At 57.7% G+C, this 18,401-nt stretch overlaps 5 protein-coding genes across 5 annotated transcripts; 2 read left to right on the top strand and 3 right to left on the bottom strand.

The window, feature by feature from the left end:
* Positions 1 to 374: 374 nt before the first annotated feature.
* Positions 375 to 1,792, top strand: FA10DRAFT_285500 (hypothetical protein; the record flags this gene model as incomplete). The annotated part of the gene is made up of 5 exons (XM_025524001.1): positions 375 to 473; positions 532 to 675; positions 733 to 1,134; positions 1,201 to 1,534; positions 1,599 to 1,792. The coding sequence occupies 5 exons, from the start codon at positions 375 to 377 to the stop codon at positions 1,790 to 1,792; spliced, it is 1,173 nt and encodes a 390-aa protein (XP_025376980.1).
* Positions 1,793 to 2,142: 350 nt separating this feature from the next.
* Positions 2,143 to 3,601, bottom strand: FA10DRAFT_279106 (hypothetical protein). Its single transcript, XM_025523516.1, has 2 exons — positions 2,816 to 3,601; positions 2,143 to 2,746 (listed from the first exon to the last, which is right to left on the bottom strand). The coding sequence occupies exons 1-2, from the start codon at positions 3,532 to 3,534 to the stop codon at positions 2,206 to 2,208; spliced, it is 1,260 nt and encodes a 419-aa protein (XP_025376979.1). The 5' UTR covers positions 3,535 to 3,601; the 3' UTR covers positions 2,143 to 2,205.
* A 703-nt stretch (positions 3,602 to 4,304) lies between these two features.
* On the bottom strand, positions 4,305 to 6,934 carry FA10DRAFT_266343 (FabD/lysophospholipase-like protein). The gene is made up of 2 exons (XM_025521452.1): positions 5,515 to 6,934; positions 4,305 to 5,455 (listed from the first exon to the last, which is right to left on the bottom strand). The coding sequence occupies exons 1-2, from the start codon at positions 6,840 to 6,842 to the stop codon at positions 4,411 to 4,413; spliced, it is 2,373 nt and encodes a 790-aa protein (XP_025376978.1). The 5' UTR covers positions 6,843 to 6,934; the 3' UTR covers positions 4,305 to 4,410.
* Positions 6,935 to 7,072: 138 nt separating this feature from the next.
* Positions 7,073 to 8,354, bottom strand: FA10DRAFT_250916 (ketoacyl-synt-domain-containing protein; the record flags this gene model as incomplete). The annotated part of the gene is made up of 1 exon (XM_025519582.1): positions 7,073 to 8,354. A coding segment is annotated over one exon (1,281 nt), but the record flags the coding sequence as incomplete, so codon positions are not given.
* A 3,091-nt stretch (positions 8,355 to 11,445) lies between these two features.
* Positions 11,446 to 12,162, top strand: FA10DRAFT_250913 (ketosynthase; the record flags this gene model as incomplete). The annotated part of the gene is made up of 1 exon (XM_025519581.1): positions 11,446 to 12,162. A coding segment is annotated over one exon (717 nt), but the record flags the coding sequence as incomplete, so codon positions are not given.
* Between the last annotated feature and the right edge of the window lie 6,239 nt (positions 12,163 to 18,401).

Genomic DNA, 18,401 nt, shown 5'->3' with positions numbered 1-18,401 from the left:
AGCGGTGAATTACAAAGCAATTCCCGGAAAAGGGGGGAGGATGATGTCTGCGGGGCGAGAGAGGAGGGGGGCAATTTCAAATCTTTCGTCGCCCTCGTAAGCTAATCTTGACGGCTGCTGACACCTGCGAATCGAGGAACTCATTGATTTTAAGGGTAGCGACATGTACACTGTACTACACTAACTGTACCATTAGAAATTTGCCCACACTTGCTTCTATTTTTGACTTCGCAACAGTTGACACAAAAGTAGACCCTTGGTCGTTGGATCTATGGGAATCAGCTGAGGCAAGCGAGTCGTCCATCAAGTGTATAAGTCATCGTGTAGAGATGGTCAGGAGTGGAATGCAAGACTCTTGTTCACTTAAACCTACCATGCCTTCTCTGCTGCATTCTCTAACCCTCGTCTGTGCTCTCCTTGTTGTGTGCGTGAGTGCACAGTCCTCTGCGATTGGAGACAGTCATTGCGGCAAGGTGAGTCGCATCTTCAGAGCTCTTTCTTCGTCTCTTCTTGCTGAGAAATCTGTCCTAGGGGTACTGCCTCTCAGCCATTTTCGACAATGCCAAAGGCGAGATTGGGTACACTTTGCTTGTCCCTCGCGCCTCATCCGACTCGCCTGTCACAGGGTGGCATGGCGTCGGGCAGGGCGAGCGAATGGCTGGGGCCAACATGATGGTGCGCACGAGCTGGCTTGTAAGCATGACTCTATAGCAGCTGACAGAGAAACACCAGATCTCTTGGGTTAATGGCGATAGCACCGTCACCACGTCGCACCGCACCACCGCCAGTGGCCACAAAGACCCTCACACGGTCACTGATGCGGCAACAACTAGCACCGGCAACGTCAACAGCTCCTTTGTCACTGTCAACTGGTCCCTGCCTCAGTCGACGGCCCCTTCGGCCTCGATGGCGCACATCTATGCTGTCTCGCCCAAGACTCCTCCGTCGGCGGATGCTGCTGCCCAGCTGACCATGCACTCGTCCTACGAACAATTCACTCTCAACATGACCAAAGTCTACGCGGAGGCGCCTTTGGCTTCGCAAGCCACCCAGACCGTCGCGAGTGCCAGCGAAGCCGAAGCACCCTCGCGCGACCTGAGCGACAATGCTACTCGAATCTACATTGTCCATATGGTAAGCGCATGCATCTTGCTTGCAATTGCGACTCTCGAGCTGATGGGCGCGCTCCTTCTCTGACAGACCTTTATGTTGTTTGCATGGCTCATTTTGGTTCCTCTGGGCGTGTTGATTGCACGCTATGGTCGGACGCTCTTCAGATGGTTTCCTTCCCACCGAGGCATCCAGCTGGCCACACTCCTCTTCGTCTTTATCGCCTTTTTCCTTGGCATTGCGGCAATGTGCGTCGAAGGCGCCAAGCACCAGTTCAACCATCTCCACCATCAATTAGGGTTGGCCATCCTCATCCTCCTCTTCGCTCAGGTCGCCCTGGGCTACTTTGCACACTCCTATCGTGCCAAGACGGGCCAACGCTGGATCGGCTTCCTTCATGCGCCCCTCGGTATCCTACTTTTCGGTGAGTGGTCCTCCGTTGTCGGGTGCTTAGGTCAATCCTCACCGATGAAACCCATTCATCGAAGGTCTCGCGGTGTGGAACATTCACGAGGGTTTCCAGCTGTGGAAATGGGACGCAGGAGAGTTGCCCAGCTACATCGTATACGGGTGGACGGGGCTCGTGTGCCTCCTCTACCTTGGTGGTCTAGCCTTCTTACCTCGAGAGATACGACTTCATCGGGAAGAGAAACTGTCACCAGCCCCCACCAAGGTACAGTGATACAATTGGAATCGTACGCTCGCAGGCGTACCGTCGTCGTCATCCCCTTTGTCCTTCTTCATCGCTTCTTTGATCTTAGATACAATTCCGCCATCGTTTCTCTGCCTTTTCTTTCTTTTTGTACTGCACGTTCTTACTTTGCCATTCCACTACACTTTCGAGAGTGATAGGCGCCGCTGCTAAGTATTTCGAAAGCTACAGACTGTTACGGTGTGATAAGGGCAGGAGATAGCCTTTGCTCCACTCCGCAACGTCCACCTGCGAGAGATCACCTTCGGCTTCAATAGACTAGTAGATCAACAGACTAGTAGAGCAGATTGTCAGTCCAAAGGCAGTTGATGACATTAAGTGTTGAGTTCCAGACTGTCAAAGAGGAAGAAAAAAGAGCAAAATTACAGGAAACAGCCACCCCCTCAGCCGCGCGAGATCTCCTGGATCTGCTCAATCATGATCTTTTCATCGTTACGGAAGCGTGGCGAGCTGAATTGGCTGTACGGCGAGTTGCCGAGGCTCACCGGCTCGCTCAGGTCGCTCCGGTTGCTCGAGTACCGTTCGTACGACGGCCCTTCCAGGCGCTCCAGGTCCACATTGTCGCTCGACGGCGATGCGCCGCCCTTGGCGCTACCAAACTTGGCGGCAAAAGACTCGCCGGGCGACACTCCCAGGCCGCGAACGCCACCAGCACCAGCGACAGCAGGAGAGAATCCGCCTTGGTTGCCGTTGCCATTGAAGCGGCCTTGGTTGTGGGCGGCATCGCTCACCGATGGCCGAGGTCGCTGCTTGCTTTGTCCGCTGGCCGGAGCATTGTCCCCAAAGATCAGATTGCGATGCACTCGGCCTGCCATGGAAGCCGTCAGGGCCAGATTTGGGATCGTGAGCATGGCGCGGATCACGGGGTTGATCGTAGGCGTAAGCAGCACGGCAAGTGTGACGATGTTGCCGACGACGGTGGCACTGCAGGAGAGACGGGAGGGAGGTCTAAGTCTCAGAACCAAGTGCTGCGAAGATACATTCCTCACTCACAAGTAGTACAGTGCGCCTTGACGAAGGAGCTGGACCATGATGTAGCTCGACATGTTGTTGCCGGTGAACAAGGCATCCTTGACCGCCCGCCAGTTTGTAATGCCCGCGCTGTGAATGATTTTGGCGCTGACAAGGAGCCAGACGGCCGTGTCGTTGGCAAACGTGGTGGCGACAGAGGCAGAAGTGTAAGGCTTGGCGCCCGTGTTGATGCACCGGCGCGTGTCGGCCACCTCGGCACCGGTGATGCCAAAGCAGATGGTGAGGGCGCCGGCTAGAGTGGAAAGGGCGCAGAGGCCCAGCAGGACCATGACGACCCTGTTCCAGCTCCAGACGGCCATCGCTCGGAGGTAGAAGAGCATCGATGTAGCTGGGCTTGCAAATACGTAGCACACGGCCAGGCCGTACTGCAGGGGCTGGCAACTGCCAACGGGTACACGGATGGCCTGGAAGATGTACGAGGTGATGATGTAGGCAAAGGCAGCGTAGCGCGAGACGAGGTAGAAGCCGGTGGCGACCATGAACTTGCGTCTGAATACCAATTGCAAGTCGTACTTGAGCGTCGTGAGAATCTCCCACCCGTAGGCGCCCAAGACTGCGGCGTACAGCAGCTGGCTAATGTGGTAGGCATCGGCCATCTCGTCAGGGACGTAGATCTCCGGCCACGCCGTGTTGACAATGGGAATCCCCGTCGAGGATGTCAACATTTGCGAAGGATCCATGGTGACGATCGAGGTAGGGACGTCTTGGAAGGCTCAAGCGAGGGATGAGGGGGGAAGAGAAAGGAAGAGCACCAGTGCTCTCTACAGCCCTCCCCGGTATAAATTCCGCTTCACCCACACCTCAAAGGGCAGAGGAGGGTCAGAGCAAGTGCCTGAGAAACCGTGCGCATGCTCGTCGAAAGCTGCATAGCATCTTCGGTTGTTATCTATGCACATAGATTGGCAGCGGAGGCCTCGGTGGAGGCATCCAAATCGACGCCGATAGGCCATCGAGACCCGAAGGAGGGACCACCCAGGTATAGAGTTTGGGTAAAAAGGCAGAGGGACAAATGAGGATTTGAAAGCCAGTAAGTTGGTGACCGCGTGGGCGTCATCTTTCCAATTTAAATTCAACTACAGAAGTACGCAGCCCAAGTGCTCAAAGTGCTCGGACTTCCTTCGAATCAGGAACCGGCGTCCGTCACCGGCAACTAGGCTTGTGCCTAATTAATTCGGTTGTGAGAAAGCAAGTCGGTGACCAACCCGAACAAATTTTACAAATTTTCAGGAACTTTGTATTGAGTAGGAGAGTTAAGCAGCGCGAGGGAGAAGGCCTGCCGAATTTTGTCCATCATGTGGTCCGGCTCTCATCACGGGAGTGACCACCACATGCTCATTCCAAGCTCCGCACAGCGGAGTGTCCATTAGGGTCGCTTCATTGTGTAAAAATGGTGACCATCTGGTCTCACCGTGGGTTCTCAAGAGAAGAAAAGAAGAATAGTATTACACATGGGGGGTCAGTACAGCATGGTCGCCTCACGAGGCATGCCTCGTGTTTAGGCACGGGAGAGGCAAATGACCAGATCATGCTGACAGAGGCGGACGAGAGGGTCCCGATCATCTGGAAGAGACAAGGTCACGAAGCCTGCTCAGCGTCATGTCTTGGAGCAAGCTCACGTGGCTGACGTCTACACCGAAGCGAGCATCGAGCATCTCAGACAGATGCGTGGCCCTGAATGAGTCGAGGCCGTAGTCTCCCAGCTGTCGCTTGCTTTCGATCCGCTCTGGTTCTAGTCGAAGGGCAGCGCCGACAAGGGTGCTCAATGCATCACTGCTTGCGTTGCTCAGATCTGCTCCTGGAAGCTTGGGTATGTGCGAAGTCGTTTGGCTCGAGAAATGGGAAGTGATTGAACTCGAAAGGCTGGACACCGAGCTGCAGCACGAGGAACCGGACCCCTGGAGACCAGGCGAGCTTGGAGCGAATGAAGAGCTGGTCAGCGCCGGGCTGCCGTGTGTGCTTGTACTCTTTTCGCTGGCTGAAGGGGCGAAGGTTGACGCGGCGGATTGCAGAGCGCAGACGAGATCACCATCGACGGTGCGCACTACTGCGCGCCATACGTCGTCCCTCTTGACAATTGAGACGCGCAGCGCATCAGATTCTTCTGCAGCTCCTTCCTGCAAAGCTGCGACATCAAGAAGTAGTGGTGTCATGGCCTTGTCAAGGCCGAGACTTGCGAAAATGTTGACCAGGCATGTCCACATTGACGGCATCGCACTGCAGCTCAACAGAGCTTCGAATGCGGTGGAGCTCGTTTGCAACAGGTACACAACATCGTTTCCTGCGTTGGGCACATCGAGGAGATGAACGTTCGAAGGCTCTGCAGACGTGGAGGATGCCTCGTACGCATTGATCCACGCGGGAAGCTCATCGAGGTTCGCCAATGGAGTTGCTTCGAGGTGCTTGAATGCGCCTCCACCGTCGTGTGACTGCTGCTCCAGGGACGTGACGGAGACGGTGAAACCTGCCTGGCCGGGTGACGCGCGAGCCGTGAGGACGACATCGGCGTTTCCCGACGAGCTGAGCGGCTGCTTGTCCTGGAAGATGTAGCAGGTTCTTTCACCTGAACGTCGAGACAGTAGGCTGGACAGCCAAGCAGCAATCCTGTGGAAGGAGTGTCTGGGTCAGCATCGCCGTGCTTGCAGATCTCTCGAGCTACTCACGAAAAGGGGTCTCGTTGCTCCTCATCGCAGACCAGGTGGTGTTCGGCCCAACCTCGCCCTGTTTGCACCCGCTCAGCTCGCTGGTGTCTGCTCCAAGACAAGGATGGTGCTGCCGCCTCCTCGCTTCTTTTCTCTAGCGCTGCTGCATGCTGGGGTCGATATTGAATATGACTGGCCTTTGTCGATCGCACTTCTGGCCAGAAGCGCCTTCGATTCAGCGCCAGTATCGGTTGCCTCCTCGTGGCCAGAGAGACGGGCAACTGCACATCGACGCCCAGCTCAAAGAGCCTCTTGACTGTCTCCACGAAGCAGTCGTCGCCCTGCGATCCAAAGAGCGATACTGCCTCAACCGGTACTGCGACATTCGCCGCGTTGCTGTGCAATGCTCGTCGTCTTGTCAGGGAACTCAATTCGGCGCCAAGGCCAATCTCGAGCACGACTGCCGCTTTAGTCTCCTCACGACGTCGGCCGAGAGGCGAAGTTTGGGCAAAAAGGACCGCCTCTGCAGTTCGGGCGTAGTGAACCGGCTGACAGAGGTGCTGGTGCCACGAAGGCAGGGTATCGGGTGCCGTTGGACGCGAGCATGAGACGAAGGACGGCTTGTCAGTGCCGTCCTCAAGCTTGGATGCACTTGGCGCCTCCTTTGCCCTGTCCACGGCCAAGCGCGCCAGCTTTTCGTCGACAGCAGCCAGGGGAAGCGCAGAGTCACGGTGCAGCATGGGATGGTGGAAAGCCACTGATTGAGTCTTGAGTAGTCGAAAGGGAATCCCTGCCGCACGAAGCCGCGCCTCGACTGATTCGAGCTCTGCAGCAGGCAGACTGATGGTGTAAGCTTCTTCTGCGTTCTCTGCTGCGATCACAATTTCCGAAGCTGGTTGCAGAATCCCGCTTTGGACGAGGTTGGCTTTGGTGCACCGCACGGCGAGCATTGCCCCCGGACAATGTCGCGACGTCGCTTCGCAGCACCTCGAACGGACATATACGAGCTCGACGGCGTCTTCGAGGCTCAGCATGCCACTAGCACACGCGGCAGCGATTTCGCCAAAGCTGTGCCCAAAGACGATGTCGACAGATTGCCGGAGCAAAGACGTCGTCGCTTTCCACAGCGAATAATAGACAGCGAAAAGGGCCGGCTGGGCAGTCGCGGTGCTTGTTTCTAGCGCGTTTGGCTCAATTTCACCGTGGCTTGCGTTGCCATAGACGGCTTGTACGAGGTCTATTGCAGGGTCTTGCTGGCTGAAGCGCATCGAAACCTCCTCAAACGTTTTTCGGTATACGCAGTTGTTGTCGTAGAAGGATCTTGCAGCGCCTCGTGCGATCCTGCCCATTCCAGCAAATTGCACCACGAGTCTCGGACGATGAAACCTGTGAAGGCTCGATGTGGCCTTCTCTGCGTGGTGCATTTCGCTCTCGCCTTCTGCTTCTCCCTCGATGAGCATGCCAAGGCTGTCCGCGAGTCCACTCTGGTCCTGCGGTATGCCGAGGTCGATGGCCTGCCGAATCGGAAAGGATTCCCTTCCGCGGTGGTGCACTGCTCCCTGCAGGGCTTCCAGGTCGTGTGGCGCGTTCCGTAAATGTTCCACACACGCTTTGCCAACCAGGCGAAGACGGGTACGATCGGGCGCAGAAAGCAAGAGGAGGTTTGCGAGGCGCTCGTCCCGCTCCTGGTGCGGCTGCGGCTGCGGCTGCGGATGTTCCTGCCCGATTCGCAGCACTGCGCTGCACATGGTCCCACTGAAGCCATACGAGCTCACAAGGGCATGCATAGGACTATTTTGGCCTCTGCCCAGGCTCGTTCGACAGTTCGAGTAGCGTGCGCCTGCCCCGGCCCAATCAAAGTCGATGTTCGGGTCGCTCACATGGCTTGGTGGGCTGCTGCGATGTCTGAGCGATACAATTGCGTGCAGCAGTCCGACGAGGCCAGCCGCCTCTTCCGTGTGCCCAAAGATATTTTTGCTCGCTGTGATGGCCACTGGCGCTGCCCTCTTGGCAACACTACCACCAAAGACTCGCCTAATCGCGCCGAATTCGACTAAATCGCCCAGCTGCGTTGCGGAGCCATGGCATTCAAAGACGTCGATCGCTTGCGGCTCGACTTCGGCGGCCGCAAGTGCGTGATGGATAAGTCGACTCTGAGCGTCGCTTCGGGTCGTCATCATCGTCGCCGAGGCTCCTTGGTGCTCGCACTCGATCGACTCGATCCACGCCAGCGGTTCACCATGCCGGGCGCCAGTGTTGCCCCCATGCTGCGCCTGCAAAACGACAGCGACAGCCCCCTCAGAGGGGACCATGCCATCTGCGCTGCTCGAAAAAGCCCTCGATTGCTGCTCAGGTAACCGGGTAGCCATGCCAGCCTGACGTCGGAAGGGGAACTGGCGTTCGGGATCAACAAATGTCGTCACGCCCGCCACCAATGCCACATCGCAATCGCCAGCCTTGAGCGAGCGCTGTGCAGCATGTACAGCAGTGAGCCCTCCGCTGCACGCCGTCTCTATGGTCATCGCGGGACCACATGAGCCGAGCCAGTGGGCAACCCTACCGGCCAAGGAGGCATTGTGTGTGCCATGACCGTAGTGTGCTCCCAGGGTGTGCACTCCGCTGTCGGCTTCATCGAGCAGGAGCTTGTCGTAGCCTTCCTGTCCGTTGGCAGCCACAAACACGCCTACCCGCTTGCCAAGCAAAGTCGATGGTGGCAGCCCGGCATCTTGCAGCGCCTCCATGGCTAGCTCGAGGACGAGGCGCTGCTGCGGCTTGACGAATACCGCTTCGCTGGTCGAGATGCCGAATGTCTCTGGATCGAAGTCGGTGACACCGCGTCGATCGAGCCAGCCATGCAGCATGGTCTCTTCGGGATCGCAGCGGCCGTCCTGCGATGCTGTCTCGAGAATTGCCCGTCCGTCTTTGCCTCGCGCCGAGACACTCGCTTGCCAGAGATCTTCGAGGTCATCGACGCCGCCAGGCAGGCGCAGTGCTGCTCCAGCAATGGAAATCTTTGTCGTTCCCGACAATTCTGGGCCTGGGTCCTTGGTTGCTTTGTCTGCCTCCTGTCTCGACACGGTTTGATCGGCGGGAGCGGGACTTTGGCCAAAGGCGACTGCCACGTATCTCGACTTGACCACGTCTTCAAAGGCAGACACGGTTCCCTGTGCTTGGACATCGACGGGCTCCATGCTTCCATCTCCAGTAAGTTGCCTGATAAAGGAGACCACCTTGACGCTCTGCTGCGACGTCAATGCTAGAGCAGCCATTTCATGGTCGTCTTCTATCCCGATGCCGTCGAGGTCGGCAATCTCTGCGAGGTGCTGTCTAACCTGCCTGGCCATCCAGGCTGCGCTGAGTCCAGCCAAGGGCTCAACCAGGTGGGCGGCCACCTTCTTGCGAAAGAGCGAGCCCTTGGACGTCATCGGCAGGCTGTCCACTTGCGCAATGTTACGCGCTCCAATCCGGGCGGCTGGCGAGAGCTGCGGGTTGACTTTGGCCAGAGCTTTGGCAACGACTCGTCTGAAGTCGACGTCGCCGCTGCACTCTATCAGCGCGACCAGCGTCTCCGACGGCCGGCCCTCCTTCTTGGAACGGTTCCCAGTGACAAAAGCGGCCTTGATGCCGTCTTGCATGGACAGTTGCTGCTCGACGGCGCTACAGAGCACCTTCTCCCCCACAGCCAGCTGGACAACATCGTCGTTGCGGCCGACGTAGCGTACCAGCGTGAGAACATCGTCAGTCGCGATATCGGTTCGATTTTTGTCCGCACGACGACGTCCGACGATCTCAAACACGTCACCCGTCCTGAAGGTCTCCTCGACCGACTTGAAGACCGGACGCCGGTCGTCGTCGAGGACAACGTAGCCGGTAAAGATGTCGCGTCTGCCGAATATGAGCTCACACCAGCCCTCGGGCGCACCATCGTCGACCGGCACCAGCTGGAAGTCCACCGTAGGAAGCAGCACAAGAGCATCAAGCAGGTCGGTACTGGCGACGTGATCGTCGTGATCGTCGTCGTCGTCAAAAGCGAGGCGGGCGCCAAAGGAAGAGAGAAAGACCTCACTCATACCCCACGAAGTGCCGAGCCGTATCTTGTGCTTTGCAGCCCACTGCAGCGTGTCTCGGCTCGGGTAGGCGCCCGCGACGGAGATGAAGCGAGCCTGCTGGAGGGCGTGCAAGAGGACAGGCTCCTGCCGTGCTCTCGCAGCCATCTCATCGAAGAGCGCTGGGACCGCCCACATGGTATCGACGGGTGTTCCGCTCTGCGACTGCTCGGCAACGGCGTCTGACGCCACATGGGCGATGCTGTCCGATTGTCGCTGGGCGGCATGCCTATCAAGAAGTAGGTATGTGCCGCCCGTCGTGACCGTTGCGAGGATGAAATCTAGTACGAAGCCGATGGTGTGCGAAAGTGGCAGGATGCCCAGTGTGCGTCTGGACGCGGCCATACGCGGGAATGTGCTTCTAAGTGAAGCCACGTTGGTCATCAGCGAGCGGTGCGGGATCTTTACGGCCTTGACTGTCGACCAAGAGATGGCACTCGATGTGAACAGTCGGTAGGCCTCCTCTTCCACCGGTCCCTGCTCCCTCCTCCTTGGGCTAATGGAGGAAGACGACTGTCCGCTCGAGACAAAGAGAGACAAGCTCCGCAGAGAAGCCGGCTCCCGAGAATGCGCGCCGAATACCAGTCCAGCAAGGGTGCTTCGCAGTGGCCTTTGATGGCCTGGCGCCTCGGGGAACGCTTGATCAAAGGCTTCGGTCAATTTTGAAGAGAACGAGTTCGAGCGGCCCACGCTCTCGTCGGTGATGATTAGACAAGGCTCTAAACAGGCCAGCTGAGCCGAGAGAACGTCCAGCGGCGTTGCATCGTTGACTGCGGCGAGGCCGACAGAGGCGCCAATCGACCATGACGCCAAAGAGAGCAGGGGGATGAGCGGGCTGTTGGACGTCGACACCAGCGCCACGCGTCGTCGTTGACGCTGTATCATCGGTTCGAGGACGCCAGCGATGCGTACGACGAGATCAAAAGCCTCACCGTACCGCAGGCCGACAGCATCTTCGAAGGCGTCCTGCAGAAAGAAGGCACGGGGACTCGCCCTGGCCTGCCTAGCGAACACATCGAATACAGTGTTGTCCATCTTCGTCGTCGTCGTCAGTAGGGGCTGCTAGGGAACCATCGGCTAGAAATGAATTGACAGAAGAGAAGGCGTTGGACAGCAAACACTTGACGCTGCCCCTCGTGCTCCTCGGATCAGACTGTGTTTCATCACAATGGCAATACTCCATGAGGTAAGTGCCGAAGCCAAAGTCGAAACTAGCTTTCTGGGTGTACCGAACCAGGAAAGTGCATGACACATACTAGTACTACTGGATGGGCGACGATGTGGGAAAGCAATTTAGTCTAACTTCCGAATTTGTGTTTTTGCGTTCCTGAGCACGCGGTCACTTGTCCCGCTGGTGGAGTCCCGACCTAGCAATGTGCTCATGGTGCATGCGATAAGAAGGCTGTTCCTGAAACAGAATGAATGTGCGACTCATGCCGAGGGCATCCATGCGGAAGTCGCCGAGCTCGGTGACCACGGAGCAGTGGGCATAGAGGAGGCAGGGCGCACGATGTGACTTTCGTTCGAGGCGGCCCAAACGGCAGCCAAAGTCTTGCTTTAACCAATCTCTCACCTTTGAGGATCGCTCATCTTCCAGAGTCGGGACGGCAGAATTTCGAGTACGATGATGAGTCCGAATCAGGCCCACGTCATTGGCATGGCCGTGCGATTGCCGGGCGGCGTCGACAGCCTGGCGAAGTTGGAGCGCGCCATGGCGACGGGAGAGAACGTCTTCAGTCACCCGTCCAGCGCTCGGCGATCGCTGGGAGCAGCTGCCAAGAGCCCAACACCCATTGGGTGGCTGGGGCAGGAGGGTGTCTTGGACTGGGACGATGCCTTCTTTGGCATGGACGGCGACGACGGCCTCTACACAAAGCCGCAACAGAGACTGACGTTCGAGCTGGCGTACGAGGCGCTGCAGGACGCCCTCATCGCGCCCAGCTCGCTCAGAGGGAGCGCTACGGCCATCGTCGTTGCGGCAAACGGCCAGGATGGATACAACCAGGTGATCGAGGAGCGCATGGATCCACACAAAGCTCACAGAGCCAAAGGCTGGGCTCCTGGCACCCATGGCTCCTCGATCGCAGGACGACTGGCTCACCATCTGGGCACCGAGGGCCCCTGCATGGCTGTCGAAACGGCTTGCAGCGGGGGTTTGGCCGCTCTCAATGTGGCGGTGAGCGCGTTGGAGAGAGACGAATGCTACAGGGCCATCGTGATCGGTGTGACGACGAGGTTGGTCGATCATCACATCGACTACTTGCATACAGCCAACATGGCCTCCAAGACGGGCAGATCAAGTCCCTTTGGTCGGGACGCAGACGGCATGGTCACCAGTGAGGGCGTTGTCGCGGTAGTCTTGCAACGTGCCGATGCGAGCTCCAGCGCCAGCGCGCCTTCTTCGTACGGTGCCATTCGCTCCATTCTCGTCCGCCACCAGGGCACAGCGGCCAATATATCCATGACAAAGACCGACGCCCAATCCCGGCTGCACCTCGACGCTCTCCGTCGTGCCGGCGCGATGCCTGGAGACGTCTCTGTCTTCGAGGCGCACGGCACCGGCACGCGGCTGGGCGATGCCGTCGAGGCCGACGCGATCAAAGCCACTTTTGCATCTGCGCCACGCACCTTTCCGCTCTTTGTCTCGTCTTCCAAGGCCGTGTTTGGACACACGGAAGAGGCCGCTGGACTGCTCGGCCTCGTCAAGACGCTGCTCAGCCTCAACAAGCGCACCGTCTGGAAGCACCACGTGTCAGGAGAGACGTGCCAGGAGCGCTTCGGAGGGGAGGGCCACCGTATCGAGCTCGCAAAGGAGCAGCAGCGCATCGGCGAAAGGCGCTCCTATCTCGGCCTCATAGCCTCGATGGGCTTCACTGGCATCATGGCCGCTACTTGCGTCGAAGCATTCCCTGAAGCGGACATCAACGTCAGCAAGAGGCAGAGCCTATCTACAGCAAGAAGAAGAAGCAGGCCTTTCGAGGCACCCTTTCCGGCGCTCTTCATGCTCTCGGCTCCGAGCAAAGCCTTGCTGGAAGAGCTCGCACGATCTTGCGGCCGCTTTCTGGCTGCCGAGGTTGATGGAAAGAGCCCGCCGGCCTCCATCTTGGCCGATAGGGTTTACTCACTGCAGATGACGCTGCATCGCGCACGAGACCAGCACGCATTCAGACGTGCCATCCGACTCAGCGAGCGGCAGTTGTCGGTCAATGGCTTCGTCAAAGCACTTGGGGACGCCGTTGCAGGAGATCCTCATCCAGAGGACTCAGATGAACGAATTCTGGCATTACACTTTCGTAATAGCGAGTCGAGGCACCTTTTCTCGTCGCCGTTGGAGGAGAACGACGTACGACTCCACACTTTGTGCTCCGAGATGTCGCAAAGAAGCGCTATTTTCGCGGAAGCTTTCGACGACTGCCTGCGACAATGGCCTGCGAAGAAGCGACTACCCTCGACATCTGCCTTTTTTGCAAAGGTGCAAGAGAAAGAAGACCTCGCAACTTGCCACCTACGACGCTTCACAGTCCAGTATGCCCTTTGGATGTACATCTCGGCCCATTTCAAAGACGTGACAGCAGTCTACGGAGACTCGCAGGGTGAGACACTCGCCGCCGTTGCCGCAGGTCGCCTGTCTCTGGTCGACGCAATGGAGGTCATTGTTCAGTGCGCAGACGCTATGCAAGCTCTTCATCAACGCGTCCCCTTTGCCATGCTCACCTTTGCTTCGTCTACGTCTTCCATACCTTCGTCTTCAAAAGTTGGTCATGCGACGACGCCGCCGACGACGACGACGACGGCAAACGTTGCACGTCTTCTCTCTGCGTTCAAGCAACGTAGACAGGAAGTCGCACGCCAGTCTGGTGACAAGAGGGCCAGAGGAAGGACCGACATTGAGCTCACTCGCTTTGTTCAAGCGTCTACCAGTGCTGCTGGCCCTCGAGAGGACATCGATTTGCTTGCACGGTATCTCGACGACATTGGACTGAGCTACGAACGGTGCGACGGCCCCGAGGCATGCCTGCACCACAGTATGCTGAGGCAGCATTGGCAGCAGAGCCAGCGCGACGGCCGGCACTCTGAAGTTCAGCGCCCCCACGCTGACGCCTCTACCGAGGGAGCACTGCATCGCAAGCCGCGATTCCTCAGCGGCAATGGGGAGCGCATCAGTGAAGAGGACGGTGTGCAGACCGATCCATTGCCCGTCTGGATGTGGCAATTCAGCCAACCTTGCCGTGCCGATAGGTCAGCGGAACGGCTGCCACACTCATCCACGAAACGCACGGACATCCTGATAGTCGATGGCGGCACTGGAGATGCGCGGTTGGGGCAGGTGCGAGGGGCTGAGGAAGGCCAATCGAGGCCCGCGTCTCCGGTCGACATGCTGCAGATGGTCGTGGCTGAGCTGTTCGAGCGAGGACACAAGGTCGAATGGCCGCGCCAAGATCATCCTGTCCAGAGAGGTGCTCCCTTGCCGATGTGTTTGTGGATGAGGAGGAGGCTGTGGCCGACGGAGAAGCCTGCTCTACCAAAGACTGAGGTTGCCGTACAGAAGATAGAGGGAGTCATGGCTGTTGCCGAGCCACGGTCAGGTACCTTACTCAATTGGTCGACTCTGGAGGGTGGAGGAGAAAGCGATTCGGCCATGGTGGCTTTTCTGCCTGACAAGAGCCTCGACCACTATCGGTACGTCATGCATTTAATGTAGTGAGCCGTTGATGACAAGGCTGATGTGCGGATTCCGGCAGCTTGCTCGATATATTGTGCGATGCGCTGCGAGCCAGAAGAGAGCCGTTGAGTTCCGCGATGCACCTCTCGGCCACCACTCAAGCGGACTTCACCGAGTCGTTAAGGACCTCGCTCAACCTCTGCATCGTCGTCCTTTTCAAACGGCCCGATGAGACCACGACCAACATCGAAGTACACCTTCAGCCGCTCTTCGCTGGCGTCAACGAGCGTCACAAGCTGCTTGACGCAAGACTATCACGTCCTGCATCGCAAATGATGCCACCGCGTTCGTTGTTCCGTCGTCGGGAAGCAAGCGCCGGAAAGACGAAGCCAAGGATCGTACAGGCCAAACCAAGAGGTTTGGTGCAATATGTCATCGAGCTTCAAGAGAACTGGTTTGAAGCGATGCTGTCGCAGATGCACTTCAGCATCCTGGATGACCTGCTTGGCGACGGCTTCAAGAACGAGGGCGAGGAGCTGCGGTGCTCAGTGTCAGGGCGGCTTTTGAGCATGATGACAGAAGGGACGGAACGTCCGTTGGCCAGACTCGTCTGGCACAAATCTTCGTCCGGCTCTCGCGGAGAGGCGCAACTCAGATCGCTCAATGGCGAATGGCTGGCAAGCTTCGCTTTTGGCCCTCAGCAGCAAACAGAAGAGCAGCAGCTGCCACAGCCGCAGCCGCCATCTGCCCAGCGATCAGAGGACGCCAATGTCGTCAGCAGGTCTTTGTTGCCACCGCCTGTGCAAGCTCAGACCGAGCTTCTCATTTCGACAGATGGCAAGGAGACTAGCCTCGAGAAAGACGCAGACGGTCTATGGTCGATCGCGAGGCCAAGTCTTGTTCGCCTTGTTCTCTCGAGCAGCAGCCTCACTTCTCTGTCGGAGCTATCGTTCGAAGATGTGTCAATAGAAGAGGGCCAGCAGCTCCAACTGAACTTGGAGGGTGAAGAATACGTCCTGCTCAAGAAGGGTTTCCAGGAAGGAGCGTCACCGCTCCTGAGCGGGAAGCTAGGAACGACTCCAGCAAACCAAGAGCAACTAATGGAGGCGTCGATTCTCGACCTCCAGTCTGTCCCGCAGCAGACACGACTGGTTCGCATAGACCATCTCTTTGGCGAACAGTTTCAGGCGCTGACTTCGGCGAAGATGGCCATTGGCCGGCTCAAGTCTCTTCGGTTTGGCGATGAGGACGCTTTCATGGAGCTGCAAGGATGCTGGTGAGTCTAGCTGGAGCTATAATGATGAGGAAAGAGCTGCGAGCTAACCTTTACCTCATCTGACGCCCAGTGATGTTTCCGAGGCGCTGGAGAGTGCCCTTTATGGGGCACTGGTCATTCCGCATCGGGACGGTCTCATGGACAGGACCTCAGTCTATCGAGTTCGTGATCTGAAACAGCTTCGGACCCGATCTGGACAAGTCAGCGGGATTCTCACGGCACACGCCAAGCTGCTGGACTGGCGACAACACTCTTTCAGCTGCTCGCTGCGGCTGTACGGTGCTGATGGTCGAGTAGTCCTGGATATCGAATCGGCGACGTACCAACGCTTCGTATGCAGCACGTCAGCATCACTGCAGGAAGTAATCTGGCAGACGGCATCGACTGATGAGGAAGAAGAAGATGTCGAAGCGCTGCCCTGGATGCCACCTGTCCCCAAGGTAGACTTCAGGGGCAAATGCCAGAGGGAGTGCAAGGCGGCAGCTTTCAAGGACTCAGAGCAGGCTTTGGTCGAACCCGTGAGAAAGGGGATCGGTGCGGCCATCCTTTCTGGAAAGCTCGTCATCAAGGTGTTGCTCGTCGACATCAGCTGGTGCGAAGCAAAGATCGCAAGTGTCCTCGAAGAGATGCGAACGGACAACGCGGTGACGATCGACCTCCAGTCCGTGGCGACCAACATTTCCAGCTCAGACCAGGACGATGGTTTAGGGTCCTTGATGCAGTCGGGGTGCTGTTTCGACGTCATTCTTGCCTACTCTTCCTTAGCGACGAACACAGCAGCTGCGCTCAGAAGTCTGCTGTGCCCAGGTGGCATGCTGGTCTCCCTCGAGATGGAACAGAGCGAGGGAAACGGATGGCAGTCCATCTTGCTTGGCAGCGATATCGACGGAAGGGATTCTTCGGTCGATCAAAGTGCTGCGATTGAGACACTCGCCAGTGCTGGCTACGGCCGTGTCGTCTGGCACCGAAGCTCGTTTGCAAACACCCGCTCCGCCCTCGTCGTCGCAAGGGCAAAAGGTGCACCAGAAATCACGAACAGGGACGGTGACAAGAGTCGGACGCTGATTCACGTACACAAGATGGGTAGTGAGATGGCACTGCGCGATCGCATTGCTCCTGTTGTCGCAGAGTCGTCTGGTCAGAAGGCTATACTCTGGCTCGTGGCCGATAACGACGAAGACTTTGGAAGCTCGCTCGGACTGGCGAGATGCCTGCGAAACGAACATGCCAAGCTGGATGCTCGTTGCGCCCTGCTGCCCTCCGCTTGGAGCGTGACAGAGAGGAAAGCTGCACTCGACAGGCTCCAGGGCTCGAGCTTCATTGCTGAACGAGAGTTGCGCTTCACCGAGGACGGTCGATGCCTCGTCCCTCGTGTGGTCGTCACAGAAGGGTCTGATAACAATATGGGCGTCGCTTTCAGGGACGATGCATCCTACCTCTTCGCTGGCGGCCTTTCGGCGTTGGGCATCGCTCTGTGCGAGTGGATGTACGCCCGTGGGGCACGTCACTTTATCTTGACGTCGCGCTCAGGCGCAAAGACGATTGCAGGTGACGACGACTCCAATGTCAATGCAAGACGTTCACTTGAAGCCCTGCGTCGTCTCGCCGGCTGCACCGTCGAGCTGCTTGCATGCGACGCAAGCGATCGAGTTGCGATGGCCGACCTTGTCAACAGCCTTCAGATGCCCCTTGCTGGGGTATGGCTGATGCCGTTGGTACTTGTGAGTATTTCTCGTGATCTTTGGACGGCCACGAGCTAAAGTTCACCTCCCAATCGTGAAGAGAGACGCCCCTCTACTGCAGCAGACCGCCGAGAACTTCAAAACGTCATATGATGTCAAGCTTGAGCCTGTGAGGGTGCTTCAATCGATCCTCGACACCGACAAGCTCGACTTTGTGGCCTTCTTCAGCACAGTCAGCACGCTGGCGGGCATTCCAAGCCAGAGCAACTACGTGGCGGCCTCGCTCGCCGCCGAAGAGATTGTCAACGCCCTACCAAATGGCCTCTCGCTCACAGTTCCAGCGTTGGACGACATTGGTGCCTTCTATCGTAACTTTGTCCTCGACAGGCAGGGGAAATTCCGCCTCGTTCGCAATCAGCTGAGGGGCCTGCGCACATCGTCCCACCACCTGCTTCAGTTCTTTGACGTTGCCTTCACCCGCTTCGTCGAGAGCAGATCGATGGCGTGGGGAGCGAAGAGTCGTCGCGCCACGTATGCTCCCGATCTCGATTGGACACTGCTGAAAGAGGAGTTTGCGCAGCTCAACATGGTGCTACCCCACTATGCCGAGCATCTCGCCCGCCCCGATGAAACAGTTGGCGACGAGGATGGGACGCACGACAGCAAAACAAGCAGTGGAGGAGATCAAGGGGGTCTGGATGCGATCCTGGCGGAGGTCCTGGGTCTGTCAGACCGCGACGGGCTCCTTGCTTCAAAGGATGGTGTGGCGCTGACCAAGCTCGGCGTCGAGTCCTTCACCTCAATGATGCTCTCTGCACGCATCAAGCAGGTATTCAGCGTTGAAGTCCCGCCGCATGTCATGCTTAACGACATGTCACTCCGACAACTGCGCACGCTGGTCGTTCAGCAACAGCAGCAGCAGCATGAGCGACCAAGCCGCAGTCCAGCAGCCACATCTGAGGAGGAGTGTCTGGTTGAAGTTCGCGCGGGCAAGGGCACGCCTGTCGTGTGAGTTCCGCACCTCATTTGCAATCTTACTTCTCAGTTGCTGACAGAGATACGAGTCTACGAATAGCTTCTTGCACGACGGACTCGGTCAGATCACCGCCTTTTCAGATATCGACAAGAGTCTCACACGACCTGTCTATGCTGTTAGACCGAACAAGCGAGCACTGTCGAGC

This window comes from Acaromyces ingoldii (assembly GCF_003144295.1).
Source record: "Acaromyces ingoldii strain MCA 4198 unplaced genomic scaffold FA10scaffold_3, whole genome shotgun sequence".
Classification (NCBI taxonomy): Eukaryota; Fungi; Basidiomycota; class Exobasidiomycetes; order Exobasidiales; family Cryptobasidiaceae; genus Acaromyces; species Acaromyces ingoldii.
Note: the sequence above shows the minus strand (reverse complement) of the source record. Positions and strands in the feature narration are given on the sequence as shown.

Coding starts and splice junctions, on each gene's coding strand:
- FA10DRAFT_266343 (XM_025521452.1), bottom strand. CDS start 6,842: ATGGGCAGGATCGCACGAGGCGCTGCAAGATCCTTCTACGACAACAAC. Junction 5,456..5,514: donor GAGCAACGAGACCCCTTTTC/GTGAGTAGCTCG, acceptor CTCCTTCCACAG/GATTGCTGCTTGGCTGTCCA.
- FA10DRAFT_279106 (XM_025523516.1), bottom strand. CDS start 3,534: ATGGATCCTTCGCAAATGTTGACATCCTCGACGGGGATTCCCATTGTC. Junction 2,747..2,815: donor CAAGGCGCACTGTACTACTT/GTGAGTGAGGAA, acceptor TCTCTCCTGCAG/TGCCACCGTCGTCGGCAACA.